The following is a 21,007-nucleotide window of genomic DNA, read 5'->3' as shown; positions in this document are numbered from 1 at the left end:
TGGCACAAATAATGTAACTGTAAAAAATGTGGTATGGTGTTTTGAAGGAAGTAAATGATTTAAATAAGATTTGTATAAGCGAAACAACAATGGATTTAATAGTTTACAATGTCAATGTAAAAATACTATTTTTATATCTGCTTAAAATTTTTGAACGAAGTTTGTTCAAAAACTTTAACTTTTTCGAGGGAAATTGAGTAAACCCACATTTCATACTATACTTTGCTTGAATTTTATACATATACAATATTGACTCCATAAGAGATGGAAAATGTAATAAGAGTTAGCTTTTTCATATCCTCTGGATCTTGGTTTGCATTTTGAATTATTAGATTGAGTAGTTCAGAACGGAACTGGTTCTATGACACTGACAGCAACACGCTTAAACTGACAGCTGGACAGCTGTAATCTGTAATCGTATTATAGGTTTTTATTTCAAGTATCCATTTACAGACCAAGGTAAAAATAAATGTTCTATTTTCAACCATATGTGAGAGACAGATAGAATGTACTACAGTGTGCCAGAAACTTCTTCGTGTATATAAAAGCCGAACCGGTGCTAACTTAATAAACACATTCTCGATAAAAGATGGGGATAAATAATGAAGAAGCCGAAACTTACAAGAATAAAGGTAATGAAGCGTTCAAATCTGAAAAATACGAAGACGCGGTGTCCCTTTACACTAAAGCGATTAATTTATCTGAAAACGATAGCCGAGATAGAGCAACTTATTTGAAAAATCGTGCAGCTGCATATCTCAAGTTAAAAGAGTACAAAAAGGTTATAAAGGACTGTGATGAATCATTACTAATTGTACCCGAAGATCCTAAAGCTCTTTTCCGGCGTGCACAAGCATTGGAAAGTGAGGAAAGGTTTGAAGAAGCTTATAGAGATGCAAAAACCATATTTACTGTGGATCCAGCAAATAAAGCTATACAGCCAGTATTATCTCGCCTGCATGCTATTGTTCAAGAAAGAGTGAGAAAAAATGCACAGACAAGTAGTAAAGTTGATCAAATGTTTAAGTTAGCATTTGAAATAAGTGAGGAAAAAGATAAACGTCAGAAGGCAATGACTAACTTAGTTGTGCTTGCTAAAGAAACAGCAGCCGCTGATTTTATGATTAAAAATGGTGTTGTTCAAAAGATACAACAGTTACTAAAAGTAGAGAAGAATCAAGAGATATACATAAATGCAATAAGAGTTATTGGTCAGTTATGTAAAAAAAATGTGGAGAGCACAGTAACTGTTATTAAAGTAGTTGGCATACCTTGGTTTTTAGAGATAATTGACAGTGATATTGAAGAGAGGGTCAATGCTGCACAGTACTGTCTCCAAGGTATACTTAACACATTCTCCGGTATGGATACAAAGAAAGAAACAAAACCTGACACTCAGTTATGTGAAAAATACAAATCTGAAATTGACACATTGCTTACATGTTTGACTTATTCAATAACTAACCGTGTCATTACTGGTATGGCTCGGGATGCTATCATGGAACTAATAATGAGAAACTGTCATTATAGTGCAATAAACTGGGCGGAAAGGTTTGTAGAGATCAGAGGTCTCCAACGTCTGCTGGAAGTCTGCAGTGAACTTGAAGAGTATAGATATGAATCGGCAATGAACATCACCCCTTCATCAGCTACTATTGCAGCAGCTTGTCTCGCCAGGATTTATGAAAACATGTATTATGATGAAGCGAGAGAAAGATTTAATAACCAAGTTGATGAATTTGTTAAAGATAAGCTCCTGACTCCAGATCTTGAATCAAAAGTGAGAGTGACAGTTGCTATAACCTCACTTCTCCGAGGACCACTTGATGTTGGTAATTATGTTATTTCTAAAGAAGGAATAATGGAGATGATCCTTGTTATGGCTCAAACTGAAGACATACTTCAACAAAAAGTAGCATGTGAATGTTTGATTGCTGCAGCATCTAAGAAAGATAAAGCTAGAGCTATTATCAACAAAGGCGTTGAAATTCTTAAAAAGTTATATACCAGCAAAAATGATGCAGTAAGAGTTAGAGCTCTGGTTGGTCTTTGTAAGATAGGCAGTTTTGGTGGTGATGATGCTTCAATCAGACCATTTGCAGATGGTTCTACTAAAAAGCTTGCAGAAGCTTGTAGGAAATTTTTGGTCAATCCAGCTAAAGAAAAGGACATGAGAAAATGGGCGGCAGAAGGCCTTTCATATCTCACTTTGGATGCTGATGTCAAAGAAAAATTAGTGGAAGATAGAGCTGCCATACAAGCACTTATTGAATTAGCTAAGACTGGTGACCAGTCTTGTCTTTATGGTGTTGTTACAACATTGGTCAATGTGTGCAATGCCTACGAAAAGCAAGAGGTGATGCCAGAAATGTTGGAACTTGCTAAATTTGCAAAGCATCATATACCTGAGCAACATGAACTAGATGACCCTGATTTTGTTAACAAAAGGTTAACTGTGCTTTGTAAGGCTGGTGTTACCACAGCTTTAGTAGCTCTGTCTAAAACTGAAAGTCACAATTCTAAGGAACTGATTGCGAGAGTATTTAATGCTATATGTAGTCTCCAAGAATTACGAGGTATTGTTGTTCAACAAGGTGGAGCAAAAATTTTGATACCTATGGCTTTAGAGGGTACCCAAAATGGTAAAAAGCAAGCTGCCCAAGCTTTAGCAAGGATTGGAATTACAATTAACCCTGAAGTAGCATACCCTGGTCAGAGAAATTTAGAAGTGGTAAGACCTTTGATTGCACTTCTACATCCAGATTGTACTGCATTGGAGAACTTTGAGGCACTTATGGCTTTATGCAATTTAGCTGGTATGAATGAGACTACGAGGAATAGAATCTTAAAGGAAGGTGGACTATCTAAGATAGAACAATACATGTTTGAAGAGCATATAATGTTGCAAAGAGCAGCAACACAGTGCATTTGCAACTTACTGCAATCGGAAGAAGTAATAAAAACGTATGAAGGCAAGAATGATAAATGTAAATTTCTGTATCTATTGTGTCAAGAGGAAGATATGGACACAGTTATGGCGGCGGCAGGCGCGTTGTGCATTTTGACGTCTGTTAGCAAAGACTGCTGTAGAAAGTTACTGGATTGTCAAGCCTGGCTGGAGAGCCTTAGAGTATTGCTGGCCAATCCAAATAAAGAAATCCAGTATAGAGGCACATATATGTTATATAACATTATCTCCGGCGATAAAGATATCGCTGTCAGAATTTTCGAAACTGATGTCATGGAAATATTAATGGCTTTAACAAAGTTAGAAGATCCTGATGTGAAGAAGACTGTAGAATTGGCACAGAAATGTCTTAATACCGCCGAGAGTATGGGACTGATCAGGAAACCAGATGAAAATGTAGTTCTTGAATCATTAAATGAAAATGAACAGGGCGAAGAAGAAAATGAAGATTAATCTTAAGTTTACGTAAAAATTTATTATTTTGATTTTCATGTATGATTTAACATTTATTTATGGTTTAAATAAGGCTAAAATAATTCAAAAACCTCATGACAATAAAGTATTGTTTTACCATTAAAATGAAGTTTTACTTTTAAATAGTATAAGCTTTAGGACTCGGATACAGGGCTATCTATGTTTGAAACATTTGTGATTTCGCGTTCGCCGTTGAGGTCTGGTAGGAGAATGTGTGCCAAGCTTCAATGTTTCGCATCAGTCTATAAAAGAAAGTTCATGATACTTTCGTTATTACTTAGCTAGATAGACCATTGTTTCATTAAGTAGTGCAAGTTATTATGATAAAAAGATACTTTTAGACTTATTCCTTTTCATGGATAGAATTAGGAACCGCTTTTTTTTGTTGAAACCGGATCCGGAACTTGCGCCTAGCTTTCTCAATGTTACCATATTCTTAGTTTTGTCATACGAAATGCGCAAAAAATCCCATTCGTAGTACTGCTTTCTTGATATTGGGGCAAAACTGGCCTTGTCCCGTTTAATTAAGGAGCACTGAAAACCAAGTGCTGTATTTAAATCTTGGCACTAAACTAATTATTTATTATAAATCTTTGTTTATCAAAGATGTACAAACCAATACTTAGCAAACGCGCAGTGTTATTTTGAAAGAGTTCTTTAATGTTATTTAATTATTTTGTTTCATTTCTGTTTCGTTAATTTGAATCTTTGGCATCAGTTACGCGGTTAGTTAAACTACTTATAAAGAATTGCTTATTATTATTATTCAGTATATTTTAGACTCAAAGTATGATTTGGTATGATTGGCGAAATTAATTATATAACATTACAGATAAAATATTTACTTCGTCTAATTTATATGTTAGAAATAACGCAAAATTCAAATAATATTTTTGAATTTTGGTGTTATTAACGTATAAAAGCATCCGATGTTATAACAGGTATTTGTTTTTTTTTTTAACTCTTAAAATGCGCTTCTACGCCTCTCCTTTATCGACATCGCGTCTCCCCCTCCATGCTCTCACTTCTCATCATTCCCCGCGTTTTTTTTTTTAAGAAAGGCTCTTTATAGTGTCCATTTTGAATCAGAGTGCTCCGAATAAAAATTGTACATATTAAATAAAATAACCAAATAAGAAGATTTAAAAATTTGAAAATAGACTTTTAATGATTTAGTTTGTTTTTATTAGTAAATGGTAGTTTAGCCAATTTCTAACTTCACAAGATATTGTGGCGGCGTCTCGGCGTTTGACTGAACATGACATATAAAGAACCTTTTAAAATGACAGCTTGATTTGGTTTGGTTTCCGCTACTGTGCTATTGTGCTATTTTTTTGATTTTTGATACAAAAATCACAAGATAATGTCGATATCTACAGCTACAGGTATTTAATCAATGAGATAATATTTGCATTTAAATAGTTGTTTCAAAATAAGCTAATAATTTTTGTCAAACATGATAGAATTATGTTTTCGGACCAATGCCATGGAATCCCATATGGCGGTTCATACTTCACATGATTTAATGTCAGTATTTAGAGAAATAAAATTTTGTTTTTTAAGTTTTAATTTCACTTCAATTAGTGGTCAACACTTCACTAACGTAAGTTTTAGGTTAAGGCCTACTTGTTCAACTCCTTTTTTAGGGCAGGAGTTGACATCTTTAAGTTCTTCTAACGATGTTGGTGGTACCGGCAATGACACCTTTATAGTTTGGAAGAGGCTTATATTAGCGTATATGTTGAATCTGCCAAGTATCTTTGAGTAAAATAATTGCGAATGAAAGTTCGTCGTTATCGTCTTACGTGTATAAGCTTGAAAATGAACTTGATTGTTTTTGGTTTCGCAGATGATCGCACAGAAGGAGATGATGATACGTCACAAGGAAGTCAACCAAAAGATGATAGCAGTGAATCAGAAAACGAGATTGAACCTCAGAGCCACAATGGTGGATCCCCAAGTCCTGAGGTTCATGAGATAACTAGTGATGAAGATGATTGTGCAGTGACTAATGATGACGACTCATCAAGTTCTAGTACAGACTCCAATGATAGTTCAGATGAATCCCAGCAAAGCACTAAAGATGGGGAAGAAGAGAAGAAGAAAGATGATGAAGCTGTAGAGAATGGGGCCGAGGAGTCAGACATTGAAGAAGTGTCTGCAGAGGATCCCCTCAATCAAGCACAGAAGATCAAGCCAATAGTTATAAGTGATACTAAAAGTTTAGTGGACCTCACAACAAAACAGAGTAAATCAAATGAGGGTGAAAACAAGGAACCCACTGTAGTTATCATAGACACAAACTCTATAATCTCTAGCAAAAGTTCAACAGCAGTACAAAACAAATCATCAACTAGTAATTTTGATGCACATAATTTATGTCAAAGCATAGCAGCTCGGGGCACCACAATCACACCGGTAAGTGCCAAGAGTGGTTCCACATCAAAAAATAATACAACCGCTGTGCCCCAGGCCAATATATTGCCCTCGTTGACCGATGACATGTTTGTAGTTGAAGCACCTTCATTTATAGTACCGTATGTGTATGAGAAGCCCTCAGTTAAACCGTTCAGAGAGTTTGTTGACAAATTAGGCAAACAATTGGATGAAATTAAGCTTAAAGAAGATCAGGACAAAATGTTAAATACAGACAAAAAAGATAAAGGTAAACATGACAAGTCAGAAAGTGATGATGAAGGTGAGTGTGAAAAGGAGAGTAAGAAGGAGGTGGAGGAACCACCAAAAGAAAAGAAACCAGATAAGAAGAAACGAAGAAGACCAAATACAGATGATGATGATTCCTGGGATGGTGAATCTTCCAGTGAATCTGATGAGGATGCTCTATCTGATGATGATACTGTGGTTATCAAAGAAAAAGATGATGCAGAATTGAAGGATCCTATTAGTATTATATCAAAAGAGCTCATGGGTAAAGGTGATAGTTACTTTGATTGCTCTCTTGGACAGTTTTTTATTAATATTGGCCTTAATCTTGTTCAAGAGTATGTTCAAAGCGATTTACTCAAGCACCAAAATAGGAAATTATATAAGGAAAAGAAATCCGGACGAAGTACTAAAGCCACCGAGTCTGCAATTGTATCCCTCACTCAGAACTTAGAGTTTAGTAAGAAGACAAATGCTCCTTATGCGCTACAACAGAAGAAATGTGAATTTTGTAGTTTTAAGACAGAATCAATGCTCATAATGGCACATCATTTAGAAGCACCACATATGAGGAACAATATTTATAAATGTAATTCATGTCCATTTGAGATTCGTAGTCCACATGATATATTGTTTCACATGGAAGCCGAGCATAACATCAGGGGTAGGCTCGAAAGAGCACCGGCGTACCAACAATGTCCCAATTGTCATTTTGAAGATAACAGTAAGACTAAGTTAGCAAGACATCACATTTCATGTGCTAAGAAATTCAAACCAGAATTTAACTTATCACCTCCACTAGAGTGGGAACCTCCAGCAAAAATACCAAAGTTAAACAGACCTCGGAATAATATAATGGCGCCTTATCAACAAAACTTTAGTAGGTCTCAAGTGGGTGGTAATTTGGGTAGACCGCAGAACCCGGTTAATGTTGGCTTAACTGGTACAATGCCGGTATTAGGTCGACCACGAGGCCGTCCACCTATGAGCAACCCCGTTCGGCCACCGGTTTCTGGCGTACCCATATTACGCAGTGGGGTTATGATCATGCATAACAATCCTACGGGCACATCTATTACTAATTATCCTATGATGCAAAATAATCAAGTTGGTAATAATACATCGGCAACACCTAAAATATCAATCACTCCGCTCCCTAGAGCGCCGCAGCCATCCTCATCTCAGATTCCACAAAACTCAAAAGCTTCATTTGTTATTTGTGAAATATGTGATGGTTATATCAAAGACTTGGAACAATTGAGAAATCATATGCAATGGATACATAAAGTGAAAATTCATCCTAAAATGATATACAATAGACCACCACTGAATTGCCAAAAATGTCAATACAGGTTCTTCACAGATCAGGGCCTTGAGAGGCATTTGTTGGGTGCTCATGGATTGGTTACCAGTTCCATGCAGGAAGCGGCTAACAAAGGGAAAGATGCTGGTAGATGTCCCGTGTGTGGAAGAGTATACCAATGGAAACTACTGAACCATGTGTCCAGAGATCACAATAAGACATTAAAACCTGCACACCTCTCGTACAAATGTACAGTATGCACTGCAACATTTGGTATGTACAAGCAATTTGAGAATCATGTATATTCAGCCCATAGTGTGGTTGCTAAACGAGTTATGGACAAAAATAAGACCTCGTCGACACCCGCTAAGCCTGCTGATACAGATGCTACACTGAAGCCTCTAAAGATTAGTGATGAAATAACAATTATTCCACAGCCTAAATCAAATGTAACCATCACTGCGAAAGGCAAATAACATTTCATAGTATTTAAAAAAAAAATCGCACTGACGCCAGACACCAATTTAGCCTTAAAGTGATGCACTCTTCATGTTAGAAAACAGTATTGTGTAAATAGAGTTAAGACCATTGTCATAATTATTAAAAATATAACATGGGGAAGCAAAGATTTAGTGACAATTGAGTGTGGATGATAAAATAAGTTATTCTAATAATAAGATATTACAAATTTCAACATTTAGGGTAAGATGTAAATTCCGTGTATATTGCCTATCTAGGAGTCCATTTAATTATGTAATCTATGGTAACTACTGCTTCACACTTTTTGTATGAACTTAAATCCTATTAATTTTATTGTGATGTCACAAAATGTGATTTTAATTCATTAAAAGATCTGCATTGTCACATTGAATTATTTAGTGGAACTATTTGTGTATTAGATGTAGTTTTTAAAATTTCAAAATTAAAAAACGTATAAATAATGATTTGTTTTCAATCAAGACTTTGAATTAAGGCGTAATATTTACCTAACAATTAAGGTATCTTTTTATTATTTAATTTTTTTTAATTTATTGCATTCATCTTTGATTACATTTGTCTGCTGTGTAAAGAAATCAGTTTAGGTATAATGATTGTATAATACTTTAGATATAATTTAAGATTGTTAATAAGTATATTCAATAGGAATGCTAATGAAAATGATTCCAACTACCTACTGCCCTGGTCGGGGAACTCAAGCTTACCTGGATACAAATCGCACAACACATCGGTCTAATTTAATTCTGATCTCAGGTCTGACTGGAGTGTTGATTTGGTAAATTTTACTAAATTGTTACTGTACTTATAGAAATAAAAATTGTATTTTTTTTATTTAATAAAAAGACCATAATAAGTAAATTCCCTTATTTATTTATCACCATTGTTATAAATTAAGTATGTCATATTTAATTACAAAACTGTGAATACATCAGGCAAATGTATACAAAAATTGTTTGCAATACATGTTAACATCCTTTCTTTTTTATTCCCATTTTTAACATTATTTTAATAAGTAAATAAGTGTTTATGAAGAATGTATTTAAAAGTTAAAAAAAAGAAAAAACAAACCTGATTAATAAAAATGAATAAGTAAATATAAATATGTAAATCATCTCATTTCGAAATAAACAAGCCCAGTTGTGGTTATCAATGTGTTACTATTTTTTTTATTTCTAAAGCTTTAACTTTAAAATTGATGTCTAGATATAGATGCTTAATATTTTTGTTAAAAAAAAATGTGGCTTTACAATACTAATTGAAGGGAAGCAATATCGACGAAAACCCCACGTGCGTGAGTCAATTTAACGAGTTTCCTGATTTAAAACTAAAAATTACAAATATTACTTTAACACAAGAATGTTAATAATTTAAGAAATAATAAAAATCAATACAATATTAATTAAAAAATTATGGTGAAGGTCAAATTTTTTTTTATAAGTGAAATATGTATGATGTCCTCTTTCAACATGACGTAATCATGAAATGCTAATCATACGTGTGTGTGACGCAAAAAATGCAGGGCCTTGTCTCTAAATTATATGACGTACTTGATATAAAATAGGCTAGTTGCTTGACTGAGGGTCCCACCCTACTTATGTATACCCAAGCAATATATTTCTACTCAATCTAGTCGATCGATAGAAATACATAGTTGTATGGATATTTATATAACGCGTTTAAACGTGGCTATATGCCAGCCTTTGAGTTCACAGCAAAGGTCAATTATGAATAGTTATATAATCTATAAAATATCAATGTATAATATTGAAATGTTTCGGACTTTATCGCATTAAAGGTGAAATTTTCATAACTATTAACTCACTTTCTTAGTGTATTTTATTAAACCTTAAATCTGGGACAATGAAATAACATAGATATTACACTCCAGCAAACAGTTTACAATCGTATTATTCGTTAATTTAAATTTTACCGCCAAGAATATTTCATTTTCGGATTCAAAGCTAATTTCCGATTTAAAGGTTGAGAAATCTTACGTACTGGTTCAGATTTTCATCATTGTGCAAGGCCAAATTGGTGATGTCTAATTTCCTTGTAACTTACTGTACTTGATACGCGTCATCTTGTTGCTGCTAATGTTTTCATTTACAAGTGTGTTTTGAGAAAACACTTGATTTTTAACAACAAATGGTATTGTAATCAAAATTATAGATGCTAAGGTCAGCCTTATCTGAGGGAAAAGAGGTGTGTTAAAAAAAGTACAACACTGGATTCTGGATTTAAAGAAGACTTCCGGAGATCTCATGTATTAGCCAAAACGTTGGAAATATCCTTTGTAGCCCGTATAGCTATCGTAATTATGGTTCTAAAATAGTTTGATGTTCGAGGCGTTAGTAAGGTTGTCGTCTTAAGGTGTATTATCAGTCTTAAGTGGGGCGAGACAGTTAGGCAGTAAGACAGACCTAGTTAACCTGAGCAAATTATAAACCACCTCTACTTTTAAAGACTAAATTTGTTAAGGGGAGAAAAATAAATTTTTTCCGTATTCCCTATAAAGGAAATTTTTGATTTCTTAAGTCTAAAATCTTAGTTTATCGAACGAATTAATTTAAGTTAGCGTGCATTTAAACTCACTGGAATTCACTACATAACTTTGATAATACTGAAACAATAATAAAATACTTTTTTTACAATATATTTTTAATAGAGATATAAGTTAAAAAAAACTGCTAGGAAACTAAAAACTATAAAGTCCTCTATGAAACTTATTTTTAGAACTTAAATATGGAACTTGTCTTTTATCCTATAGTCTGTGGCATCCATCCGAGCGGGAAACCGTTATGTCAACGCAGCTGTGTAAAAAAAGCTTTGTCTTTGATCTCTTTTTAATTGAAGTTTCGTGGGACGAGCATCCTAATTTTCGGATTTCGCTTATAAATTCTAATGTGTAAGTTTTCTTTTAATTAATCCAAAGTTAAGAGTAATGCTAATTACTATTAATTGAAATTAAAACAAACAATAATATTAAAAGTTATATAATAAACCTCATGATTCTAACACGTGGCTCTTATCGATGCAGCTTTTCGAATTGTTTGTTAAGAACTGAGAAAGCTTCTTTAAAGATTGCATTCAATATCTTCGTTTAACTTTGGAGATAAGATAAGTTTTTCTAGCGTTTACTCAATCGATAAGTGCCGATAACGTGTTATCTTTCTATAGGTTATATTGGTATTAAATGATGAGAATATACACGAGCCGAAATGTGTAATTATGATAAACACGTGATTTTTAATGATAGGCCTGATAACGATTATGCAAATTAAAAAAAAAGTAATTTTTTTGTATGGAAATAATGGTCCAATTTTTATTTTTACAGGTTGTATATCAGGATGGTGTTGTAAATTACAATGGTAAGGAATAAATAGCCTTTAATAATGATAAATTAAACGAGACATAATTTTAAGAATATTCCACTCCCTTTTTGTGTTCAAAACCAAAGATTCCAATATAAGTACTAACAGCCTTTTAAAAAAATGTGGTATAAAGTTAAATTTAGGAATAAACTGAGTATGAGCGTTTTGTACTAATATTTGCTTAGACTCAGTTTATTTATACTGCTTTTATTTGTAAGGCTGTTCGTGTGTAAAAAAGGGGTTGATCTTATTATGTTTTTACTAGCTTTCGCCCGCGACTCCGTTCGCGTGGAATAAAAAAAAAACAAAAGTCAGTAGCATATGTGGTCTTCCACACTATTCTCCACATCTATACCAAGTTTCATCTAAATCCGTTCAGCCGTTTAGGCTACAAACACTGACAGGCATCCATCCATCTCAACTTTCACATTCATAAGATAATATAATCTTCAGTCAATACAAAACTATGATGATATCCTAACACGAGCCGATTATGTGTTATTTTGATAATAACGTGATAATGTTAAATGATAGGTCTGATTTAGTTGGATTCAACTTTATAGTGACTGTGATTTTTCATATGACTAATTATAAGTATTATTTTTTACAGGTAAGAACATAGGTGAAGATAACAATATACAATATATTTTAATGACAATTATTGTTATTTAGATTTTCTTGTTTAAACATTAACCTTTTTTTATTTGTTTTATATTTAAATTTTTTAAAAATTAAGTGATCTTGTAGAAAAAAAATTGTTAAAGTTTGAATCTGATTGAAATAAAGACATTTATTTAAATTTCTAATTGTTTTTTTTTACACAAAACTGTGTGAATCATATCTAAGCATTTTCTTTAAAAAATGGTTTATTGAAACCATTGATATTGGTATTGGGATAACGGTTTTAAAATGACATCCTTGAGTCATCAGAGAAGAACAACAGATATAGTGTTATTGTATAAAATAGTGAATGGTATAGTTACAGTCCCTGAACTTTCTAGTGAAATTAAATTAATGTTTCCTCGCAATTCATCCAAAAGACGGAGTAGAAACAAAGACCTGTTCATGATTAGTTGTTATCGTTCGAACGTAGGTAGAAATGCACCTATTAACAGAATTTCATTTTAATTTAATAAAATTATTAATAGTTTACCAGAAATAGAGATTTTATCTAATACTGCATCATCATTCCTTAGAAAGTTAACTACAAAAGTTCCATCATAATCACTTAAACAATTATTGTTTGTTTTTTTCTGATTTTACTTAGAATTGTTATGAAAGATTAATTGTAATTTTTGAGATATAAGGTAATTTTTACACATTGTTTGTTTTTATGTCTGCGAATGATGTGTTTGCCTGAAAATGAAACATGTTTATGTTTATACTTTTTACTGAGTTTCAACCACTGTATGTAAATCTATTTTAATATGTTTTGTTGGCATTCCTATAAAAATAAATAAATAAAATAAATAGAAGTAATTAAAAAATAGTTTTCAATGATGGAATGGTTGTGTGGTCATTTGGCAGTCAATTGTTAAATAAAAAAGTTCCAATTAAGATATGCATAAATTTATTTAAATCTAAAAACGGGTCAATATTATCTAGACATAGCTCTGTAATACTTTGTACAATATTTACAAATTCATAAGACCTAATACAATCAGCCTTTCATTTTTTCAATGCTTAACTTAATCTATGTAAAATAATAAAAGTCCATATTTATAGCCATGGTCATTAGTTGGATAGGGCGTTGCCAGTCGATGATTAGGGGGGAGGTAAAAGTAGTAATTTTTTTATGCTAAAGAAATTCTTAAGAGGTGGTCTAAGTAATGATATTTTGACAAGTGATTTTTAAGTGATCTATCTCATTGGAGGAATCTTGATATCTCGCGTTGTTTACATTTTTCCGATTCTTTAGGAAGTTATTGCCCCCTTTGGTCCCTCCTAATGACGCCCTTGGGTCGAGTATTAGTTTTGTGAGTTCCTCGGGTTAGGTTCGGTGACGTTCTGCAGGCGGATGGTGAAGTCGACCAGCGCCATGTTGGGCAGGATGAAGTCCTCGATGCTGGTGGCGGTGGCGGAGGGCCTGTCGAAGGGGAAGCCCATGGCGCGCTTGTCGGGGTACTTCTTGTCCCGCAGACCGCAGAAGCTCGAGGCTTGGTCGCACGGCGTATTGGCACCGTCCGGTTGATCGATCTGGTGTAAAAAAATAATTGTTAACGATGGAGGAGGATGAGGTAGAATCTCTTTTCTTTCAAACCGTAACTGCTTAAAACTGACAATCAGCATATTCTTATAAAAGCCAACAATAGTTTCAAGTTCTTTCAAGAGAGGTTGAGGATTGCACTATTAACCAAATAATTGTATTGCAAATATATATAGCGTTTAGCACGTTCGATGTTCCATTATGTTATCATGAACTCTTCAAGCACGTGTACAGTAAACAACGTGGAAACGTTTGAATAAGAAAGTGATTAGACCTTATCAAGCTCGTAGTTGGAGAGCATAACGAAGAGTTGGTAGGCGGCGCCGGCCTCCGTGCCGCGCGGCACCAGCATGTGCTGCGGCCAGCCGCACCCGCAGTAGTTGAAGGAGGTGAGCTGTCCGGCGCGCGGGTTGCCCGCCTCCGCGCGCAGGTCGCGGAACGTCTGCTCGAACGGAATCGTCACCGACGACTGCGTCGATTGGCGAACTATCGTGTTCTGGCCGGCGTTCACTGCAAACAAACGCACAATTAAATATCTCACACTATAAATAACTTCTTAAATCAAAAGAGATAATTAAAAAATAGCGTACATGGTACAACGAAGCGGTCCATCTCTATGAACATCTTGCGTTGGTCGGAGAGCACCCACGCGAGATTGCGCTCGTCGTACTTGGGCGCGATGAAGATGCGGCATGTAGCGCGCCGGGCGTTGCCAGTGTTGTTCACGTTGATGCTGAAGAACCATTGATCCATTATCATACAATATTATTAGAGTAATACCGAAAATCGTTTATGTAAGTATAAGGATTTAAAATTAAAGTAACTTACACGTAACTGAATGGTCTATGGTTGAGATGAGTGAAGCGCGCAAAGACGGAACCGCGATCGGAGAAGTCAAGTCCGCGGGAAAGATCCACGTCGCTCATCATCCAGTAGGTGTTGAGTGTGTTGGCCTGCGCGCCCTCGCTCGTGATCATTGCAGACGTCACTTGCACGCCGGGGTTATCCAACTGTGCAATAACAACGACACCATGAAGATCTATATAATTTTAGAAGATTTTATTTTAACTTTAGAATTTAACTGTTACTTGCATTGATACACTTTCGTAGAATTAAAAAAAAATAATCGTCTAACCTCAGATCGAGTGTAGCGACGAACATTGGTAGTCTCCTTGTACCGTTGGAAGAGGTCGTCGATGAAGGCGTGCCAGCGGTAGAAGAAGGGATCACGCATCGTAGTCGCCTCATCAGCCAGGACACCGAAATTTTCCTAGAAACAGTAAAATAAAATTAAATAAATAAATAAAAAAACAAATAAGTTCTTTTGTTTGTGTGTTTCAAACGTGAGTTTGTGTAAAATATTGCTTGTTTTCTTACGAGGTATCGATGGGTAGGATCATGCATATACGCCGAGAAGCTGTGGCCGTTGTTATGGAGACTGCCATACAAGTCCAAGTTGGGTGACAACATACTGGCCTCCACCATGTTGCCCAACGTGTCGATATCGAGAGCTTGAGTAGAACCGTTAGACTGTAATGAGAGGGATAATAAGTACTCGTACATTGCTATTATCCAAGTTATGTGTCTAACTATATTTTTGGGGTAATACAGTTAAGCTCTTACCAAGCGACACATTCCGGTGGCGATGGCTTCTTCGATATTTCTCCTCCAACGCTCCATGTCGGAAATTTTAACGTCCAGTCCATCCACGTCACGCTTCAGGTCCTGCCAGCGCATACCCGACTGCCGTGGTGGCCATCCTCGCGATGACGTAAGACTGTCTAGTTTAGGGAAATACCCTTCAGGGATCGGTTCCCTAAAGTTGCTGAATTTCTTAGTTCTCGGCAGTGAGTTATTAAGGCGCTCTCCATTGTATCTATTAATAAATTAAGAATTATTGAGCGATTGTAAAAAAATCTGTTACAATTTAAATTTACATGCAAATGGTAAGTACCTAGCAATAATTTGCTGATGCATGTAGAAGAATAACTCCCCACGACGATCCTTTGCAACGATTCTTCTGTCGCTGGCTGTGAACGGGTATACAAGATGCCAGTGCCAATGATGTAGATTGACGCCAATATCTTCACGGAAATAGGCCAAGCGATGCTCAATATCCAAGTCGGTTGCAGTGTAGTCTCTTGGGATTATAATCGGTATACGCTGTAATATTTAATTATTTATTTTTAATTGCTCATCCCAAATACCTTACTTTACAATATATTTTACATTTATTAATTTAATAATACTAAAGTATTTGCGTATCCTATTTAAACATTAAAATATGCAGACGTGTAATGGAATGTATTGCAATTTTTTACAAAAAAAAAGTTTCTTCCCTTGACATTCAAATGACATCTGTCAGTTTACCAACAATGTCAAATGGTATGGTGTCACGTTGTACGCAAATAGAAATAATTGAGGAAAACATATATCAAAGCGGTGGATAACTTAGCGACATTTGAATATTAAGTTGCTTAAGGTAAAATATTTTCCTTGTTAATGTTATTATAAATATGTAATAAAAATATCTCAATGTAGTGGGACAATAAATATATTTGTGAGCAATTTCTGTATTTGTGAAACGTGTAAAGAAACGGAAAAGTTGCGAAAAGTCACGTAGGCCACAAAATTATTCGCGCGTGTTTATTTTTGAAAAAAATAACATAACCCAAAGCCCAAAGGGCTTTTGTTTTTAATATTCCTATTGCATTATGATCTACTGAAAATGGAAGATTTGGCGCTGAATCCGGGTGTTGTAGTGGTACGTGCGAAGCCAGAAGGGCAAAGAAAAACTTTTAAACCTGCAATACGCTCTGTGAATAAAATACCTGACGAATTATTGAATGACCCGTTATTAAATAGAGCCTGCGAGTCACTTCCTCAAAATTATAATTTTGAAATACATAAAACGATATGGAGAATACGATCTTTAGGAGCTAAGAGAGTGGCTTTACAGTTACCCGAAGGTAAGACAGGATAAAGTGAAGGTCAATCACGCAAACATTTTGAAATTATTAATAAATTATAATATTTCAGGTTTGACACTATTCGCAACAACGTTGTGCGACATTATTGAAACATTTACAACTGCTGATACTGTGATAATGGGGGACGTAACTTACGGCGCTTGTTGTATAGACGATTTTACCGCGCTAGCCATTGGCGTGGACCTACTAGTACATTACGGGCATTCTTGTTTAATACCAATAGACCAAACAGGTCACATCAAAGTTCTCTATATATTTGTAGATATAAAGATTGATCCATCACACTTTTTAGACACAATTAGGTTAAATTTCCCAAAGAAGACTCATTTAGCTATAGTTAGTACAATTCAATTTGTAACAACACTACATTCTGTAGCTAAGAATCTTCGCAGTGAAGATTATATTGTAACAGTGCCACAATGTAAGCCATTATCACCTGGAGAGATACTTGGCTGTACAGCGCCCAAGTTGCAATCTGATGTAATCATTTACTTAGGTGATGGTAGATTTCATTTAGAATCTGTGATGATAGCCAATCCCTCTATCCCTGCTTATAAATATGATCCATACGAAAAGAAATTCACTTCAGAAGTATATGAACATAAATTAATGCAAACCAATAGACATAATCAGTTGAAAACAGCAGAAAGTGCTGGTAAATTTGGCCTTATATTAGGTACATTGGGGAGACAAGGTAGTACAAAAGTATTAGGTAACTTAGAAAAGCAAATACAAAACTCTGATAAGAAATATGTAAAGATATTGTTATCAGAAATATTTCCTAGCAAGCTTGCAATGTTTGATTTGGAAGCTTTTGTTCAAGTTGCTTGTCCAAGATTATCTATAGATTGGGGTACAGCATTTCCGAAGCCTCTGCTTACACCATATGAGTTTTCTGTTGCATTAGGTAATTCTAAATGGTTGAAGGATGATGGTACTTATCCAATGGATTTTTATTCAAATGACAGTCTTGGACCATGGACACCTAACTACAAGCCTGTACTATGTTCAGGGACAGATAAAAAGTGTGACAATTGTTGTGGAGGTAAAGATAAATAAACATACCGGAGTGCCCTTAGGGATCACAGCAGCGGACTCCCTAGCCTGTGCGAATGTGGTGGAGTTCAAGAACTTTGAGGGGAAAGTTTCCGCAAAGTTTTGGATCCTCACTTCCTTTGTATCGTTCCTGTCAGAATAAAAAGTTATCAGTTTTCATGAAGTTGTTTTGAAAACCCAGTTTAATATGTATGTATGTAAAAAGAAAAAAAAAATATGTTTTTTTATGAATATGGTTGACTTAAAGATTGAATTTGACTAACCTGTGCATCAAAGCCACAGATAAGCAATAGTTGAAGAGCTGAGGGTTCAGATTGACCCTAGCGTACACACAAGTGGACAGAAAGTCCTGCAGGTTGTCCTCAGGCACACCTAATAGTGAAAATTACATTTATTAATAAAATATAATTATTTGTAAATATTATTTAAATAAAAATGGTTTTTAACAAATTTGTTTGTGTAATAATATTTCCCTCTCAATAGCACCCTATGTTTAAATATTTAATTGGAATATTATTTACTAGCTTTCGCCCGCGACTTTGTCTGCGTGGAATTAAAAAAGACAAAAGTGAGTAGCCTATGTGTTCTTCCTGACTATCCTCTACATCAATGCTAAATTTCATCGAGATCCGTTCAGCCGTTTAGGCTACAAACTCTAACAAACATCCATCCATCCATCTAAACTTTCGCATTTATAATATTAGTAAGATTAAGTTCAGTGCCTTACTTTATAAGAACTCTACACTAAGTCCATGTAAAGTTGGGACAGACAACTAGGCTTACTACAATAAATATTGAATGGATGGAGGATGGCGGAATCTGAGAACTTGATGACATTTGGAACAGCAATAAGTAGATATACCTTGGGAAATCACGAGAATGAATTCGCGGGCCATAACTGGTAGTATATATTAACATAAAAAAAGATTTGCATTTTTGTATGTATTAAAGTAACTTAAAAACTACTGGGTTGATTTCAAAAATTCTTTCACCATTAAAAAGCTACGTTATCACAGAATAACAAAGACTATATTTTTTATTTTATTTTTAATTCCACGCGACAAGTCAGGAGCAAACAGCTAGTAGTCAATAGATCGATTTGTACTTACGCATCAAAGTATCGATTACTTCAGTGGCAGCCTCCTGGTGCTTAGGCAGGAAGAGAGAGAAGTCAGCGTCAGGTGGCACTTGCGACGCCTTGGTGAATTGCGGCAGCTGAGCCAAGTCCTTGAGGAGGATGGTGTTGGTTGCATCGTTACCGAAACGGTTGTTAAGTTCGATGCCGTTGCTCTCATAGTCTTTGGGCTAAAAAAATAAAGCTTTAAATTTAGCATCGAATGTGGTTTTTGAATGTAAGTTTAATTTAGTATAACCTTGAAATATGAATGTTAAGATTGGTATTATTTTTATAAAACGGAACATTTATAAGAAAAACTTACCAAATATTGTTCAGTCAGTTGAAACAATTCACTGTCCTCACCCTTTGGTGTAATAAGGGTTTCGTTAGGACGGTCGAAAAGTAACTCGATACTTTTGATCACGTTCATTTTTTTAAAAAAAAACGTATACTCTATTAAAATGAAGATCTCACTTCACAATAAATGTGAAGTGGTAATGCTTTGTTCGTTAATTGTTACGGTTTATATACGACTTCCTTAATTAGTTTCGAGCGCAACATGACAATTTTTTAAACGGTGTGCAAAACCGCAGAAAGGAAACGATAAAATTGTATGCGGCTGGTAAATAACGCGTTGATTTCCTTTTATCACTTAAAATAATAATAGACTAATGGCTTGAGAAAGAATGTTTAAGAAATAATTTACCTAACACTGTAGAGTCATCTGTACTGACTTCCATTATCGCGGTCCTGGCACACTTATACACTGTACACGTAATTTTCAGATGCTCTGAATACCCTTCTCGAGTATTTCAGCAATGTGGACGGTATAATTCCGTTGCAGTCAACATTGATCAATAGGGTTCTTTTTATTAGAGAGGCAATTAGCTGCGGGAACACCGACATGATGATAGCTGTAGATATCAGAGGAACTGCAGATGCGTTGCCAACCTTTGAGAAAGCTATACGCTCACTTCTTGAAGAAACGTAAAGTAGCGATTTAGAAATGATGATATTTAAATGAAGACCGAAAAATATTTTACAAATATGGTTGGCATGCTATAGACATTGATTTATTCTATAACTAGCTTTCGTCCGCGATTCCGTTCGCGTGCAAAAACAACAGCAAAACTGAGTAGCCTATGTGCTCTTCCAGATTATCCTCCATCCATACCAAATTTCATGGAAATCCGTTTAACCGTTTAGGGTACAAACTCTAACAAACATCCATTTATCTAAACTTTCGCATTTATAAAAAAAAGCATGATTTAATGTAATTAATGTTGAAGTAGTGTTCAATAAATATTAATTTAGTCAACCATATTACGTCAACTCCTGATGCAAAGATAGTCACGATGATCGCTTGAGGGCAGTGTAAGTATTATTTTCAAATATGTGTTAGTCCATTTAAATGTTTCTTGTTCTACGCCTAACTGTCAATCATTTACAGTCGGCCATCTTTTTCCTCAATCTATTTAATTGTTTCATTGTATTGTTACATTCTGAATTAATTGTTATTAACATTGCCTAAACGAGGTGTCGTCGATTGGTATATTTCTCGCAGTAAAGTTAGCTTTATTGAATATTTAAATTAGCAATTATATACTTAAAAACTTGAGTTAGAGCTTTCGTGTATTTTTTGCCCGTTCGGTCAATGGATTTGGTCAATTGGATTTTTTCCCCATCGAATTGTCCCGACGGAAAACACTATTTTGCTGCTTGGTCAGTTTTACCTTAAATGTTATGGTTAGAAATGAATATCCTGCTATATACTCGATTATACAATTTACGAGTAATATTTTAGTATTTTCAATTACCGGAGGCCCAAATTTAGTCCCTTTAGGAACGTGGATTTGACGGTGGAGGACACGCAGAGAAAGGGGAAACATCCTCTTAGTGCATCTTCTCTCCGCCTTCGTCGCTTAAGGGTAGGCAACGCATCCGAATGTCTATCGGCAGAGGTCGCTTCGCCAGTTTGGTGGATTAAGATGGCCGTTTGCTCGTTTGCCACCTTATGATATAAAAAAAATTGCAAATTTAAAGCTGTAAGATTCCTTGTTTACATATATTTATATAAATACGGGAAACCAATTCTATGTCTGAAAAGGATATTGTTTAATTAACCGTCTGGTCCTTTGTATCAGTACAAACAAATTGTATGTACAAGGAAAATAAGTCAGTGTGTTTTAACTTCAGTAAAACTTGTATTTTTCTGTCTCTTGTTATTGGAGGTAAATAGGACGTATGACAATATGTGACAATACAAGTTTCATGTCAGTCGAAACACATAATCAACACAAACTGAGACATATAATTATGATTTTTAACAGCTTTATTGGGTCAGGTTATTTCAAACATGG

At 34.9% G+C, this 21,007-nt stretch overlaps 4 protein-coding genes and 2 long non-coding RNA genes across 7 annotated transcripts; 4 read left to right on the top strand and 2 right to left on the bottom strand.

Moving 5' to 3' along the window:
• Positions 1-383: 383 nt before the first annotated feature.
• On the top strand, positions 384-3,511 carry LOC106108865 (protein unc-45 homolog B). Its single transcript, XM_013290166.1, has one exon. It carries the CDS (start codon positions 590-592, stop codon positions 3,419-3,421), a length of 2,832 nt encoding a protein of 943 aa, XP_013145620.1. The 5' UTR covers positions 384-589; the 3' UTR covers positions 3,422-3,511.
• Positions 3,512-3,588: 77 nt separating this feature from the next.
• LOC106108872 lies at positions 3,589-4,152 on the bottom strand. The gene is made up of 3 exons (XR_001225973.1): positions 4,059-4,152; positions 3,778-3,976; positions 3,589-3,684 (listed from the first exon to the last, which is right to left on the bottom strand). It is a non-coding gene; the product is annotated as an uncharacterized LOC106108872 (long non-coding RNA).
• Positions 4,153-4,640: 488 nt separating this feature from the next.
• On the top strand, positions 4,641-8,761 carry LOC106108685 (MOG interacting and ectopic P-granules protein 1-like). 2 transcript variants are annotated; one of them, XM_013289947.1, is made up of 2 exons: positions 4,641-4,827; positions 5,283-8,761. In XM_013289947.1, the coding sequence occupies exons 1-2, from the start codon at positions 4,806-4,808 to the stop codon at positions 7,883-7,885; spliced, it is 2,625 nt and encodes an 874-aa protein (XP_013145401.1). In that variant the 5' UTR covers positions 4,641-4,805; the 3' UTR covers positions 7,886-8,761. The 2 variants fall into 2 exon arrangements, with proteins under 2 accessions (XP_013145401.1, XP_013145409.1); XM_013289955.1 differs by having other exon boundaries at positions 4,642-4,827; positions 5,292-8,761.
• Positions 8,762-10,680: 1,919 nt separating this feature from the next.
• On the top strand, positions 10,681-11,974 carry LOC106106796. Its single transcript, XR_001225827.1, has 3 exons — positions 10,681-10,812; positions 11,242-11,275; positions 11,889-11,974. It is a non-coding gene; the product is annotated as an uncharacterized LOC106106796 (long non-coding RNA).
• Positions 11,975-12,831: 857 nt separating this feature from the next.
• On the bottom strand, positions 12,832-19,144 carry LOC106108508 (phenoloxidase subunit 2-like). Its single transcript, XM_013289687.1, has 12 exons — positions 18,970-19,144; positions 18,640-18,835; positions 17,794-17,902; positions 17,540-17,660; positions 15,439-15,647; positions 15,108-15,360; positions 14,862-15,014; positions 14,620-14,754; positions 14,313-14,494; positions 14,075-14,217; positions 13,759-13,994; positions 12,832-13,474 (listed from the first exon to the last, which is right to left on the bottom strand). The coding sequence occupies exons 1-12, from the start codon at positions 19,075-19,077 to the stop codon at positions 13,247-13,249; spliced, it is 2,073 nt and encodes a 690-aa protein (XP_013145141.1). The 5' UTR covers positions 19,078-19,144; the 3' UTR covers positions 12,832-13,246.
• LOC106108517 (diphthamide biosynthesis protein 1) lies at positions 15,768-17,533 on the top strand. The gene is made up of 2 exons (XM_013289696.1): positions 15,768-16,453; positions 16,524-17,533. The coding sequence occupies exons 1-2, from the start codon at positions 16,213-16,215 to the stop codon at positions 17,531-17,533; spliced, it is 1,251 nt and encodes a 416-aa protein (XP_013145150.1). The 5' UTR covers positions 15,768-16,212.
• Positions 19,145-21,007: the final 1,863 nt, after the last annotated feature.

This window comes from Papilio polytes, unplaced genomic scaffold, assembly GCF_000836215.1.
Source record: "Papilio polytes unplaced genomic scaffold, Ppol_1.0 DF824269.1, whole genome shotgun sequence".
Classification (NCBI taxonomy): domain Eukaryota; kingdom Metazoa; phylum Arthropoda; class Insecta; order Lepidoptera; family Papilionidae; genus Papilio; species Papilio polytes.
The sequence above is the reverse complement of the archived record's forward strand: the minus strand, read 5'-3'. Positions and strand labels throughout refer to the sequence as shown.

Bases quoted from the DNA above. Each gene is read 5' to 3' on its own strand.
- LOC106108865 (XM_013290166.1), top strand. From the start codon at position 590: ATGGGGATAAATAATGAAGAAGCCGAAACTTACAAGAATAAAGGTAAT.
- LOC106108685 (XM_013289947.1), top strand. From the start codon at position 4,806: ATGTCGATATCTACAGCTACAG. The intron at 4,828-5,282 runs GTATTTAATCAA...TGATTGTTTTTG, and splicing joins GTCGATATCTACAGCTACAG to GTTTCGCAGATGATCGCACA.
- LOC106108517 (XM_013289696.1), top strand. From the start codon at position 16,213: ATGGAAGATTTGGCGCTGAATCCGGGTGTTGTAGTGGTACGTGCGAAG. The intron at 16,454-16,523 runs GTAAGACAGGAT...ATAATATTTCAG, and splicing joins GGCTTTACAGTTACCCGAAG to GTTTGACACTATTCGCAACA.
- LOC106108508 (XM_013289687.1), bottom strand. From the start codon at position 19,077: ATGAACGTGATCAAAAGTATCGAGTTACTTTTCGACCGTCCTAACGAA. The intron at 14,755-14,861 runs GTAAGAAAACAA...TACTGTTTCTAG, and splicing joins ATCCTACCCATCGATACCTC to GAAAATTTCGGTGTCCTGGC. The intron at 13,475-13,758 runs GTCTAATCACTT...TTTTTACACCAG, and splicing joins CCAACTACGAGCTTGATAAG to ATCGATCAACCGGACGGTGC.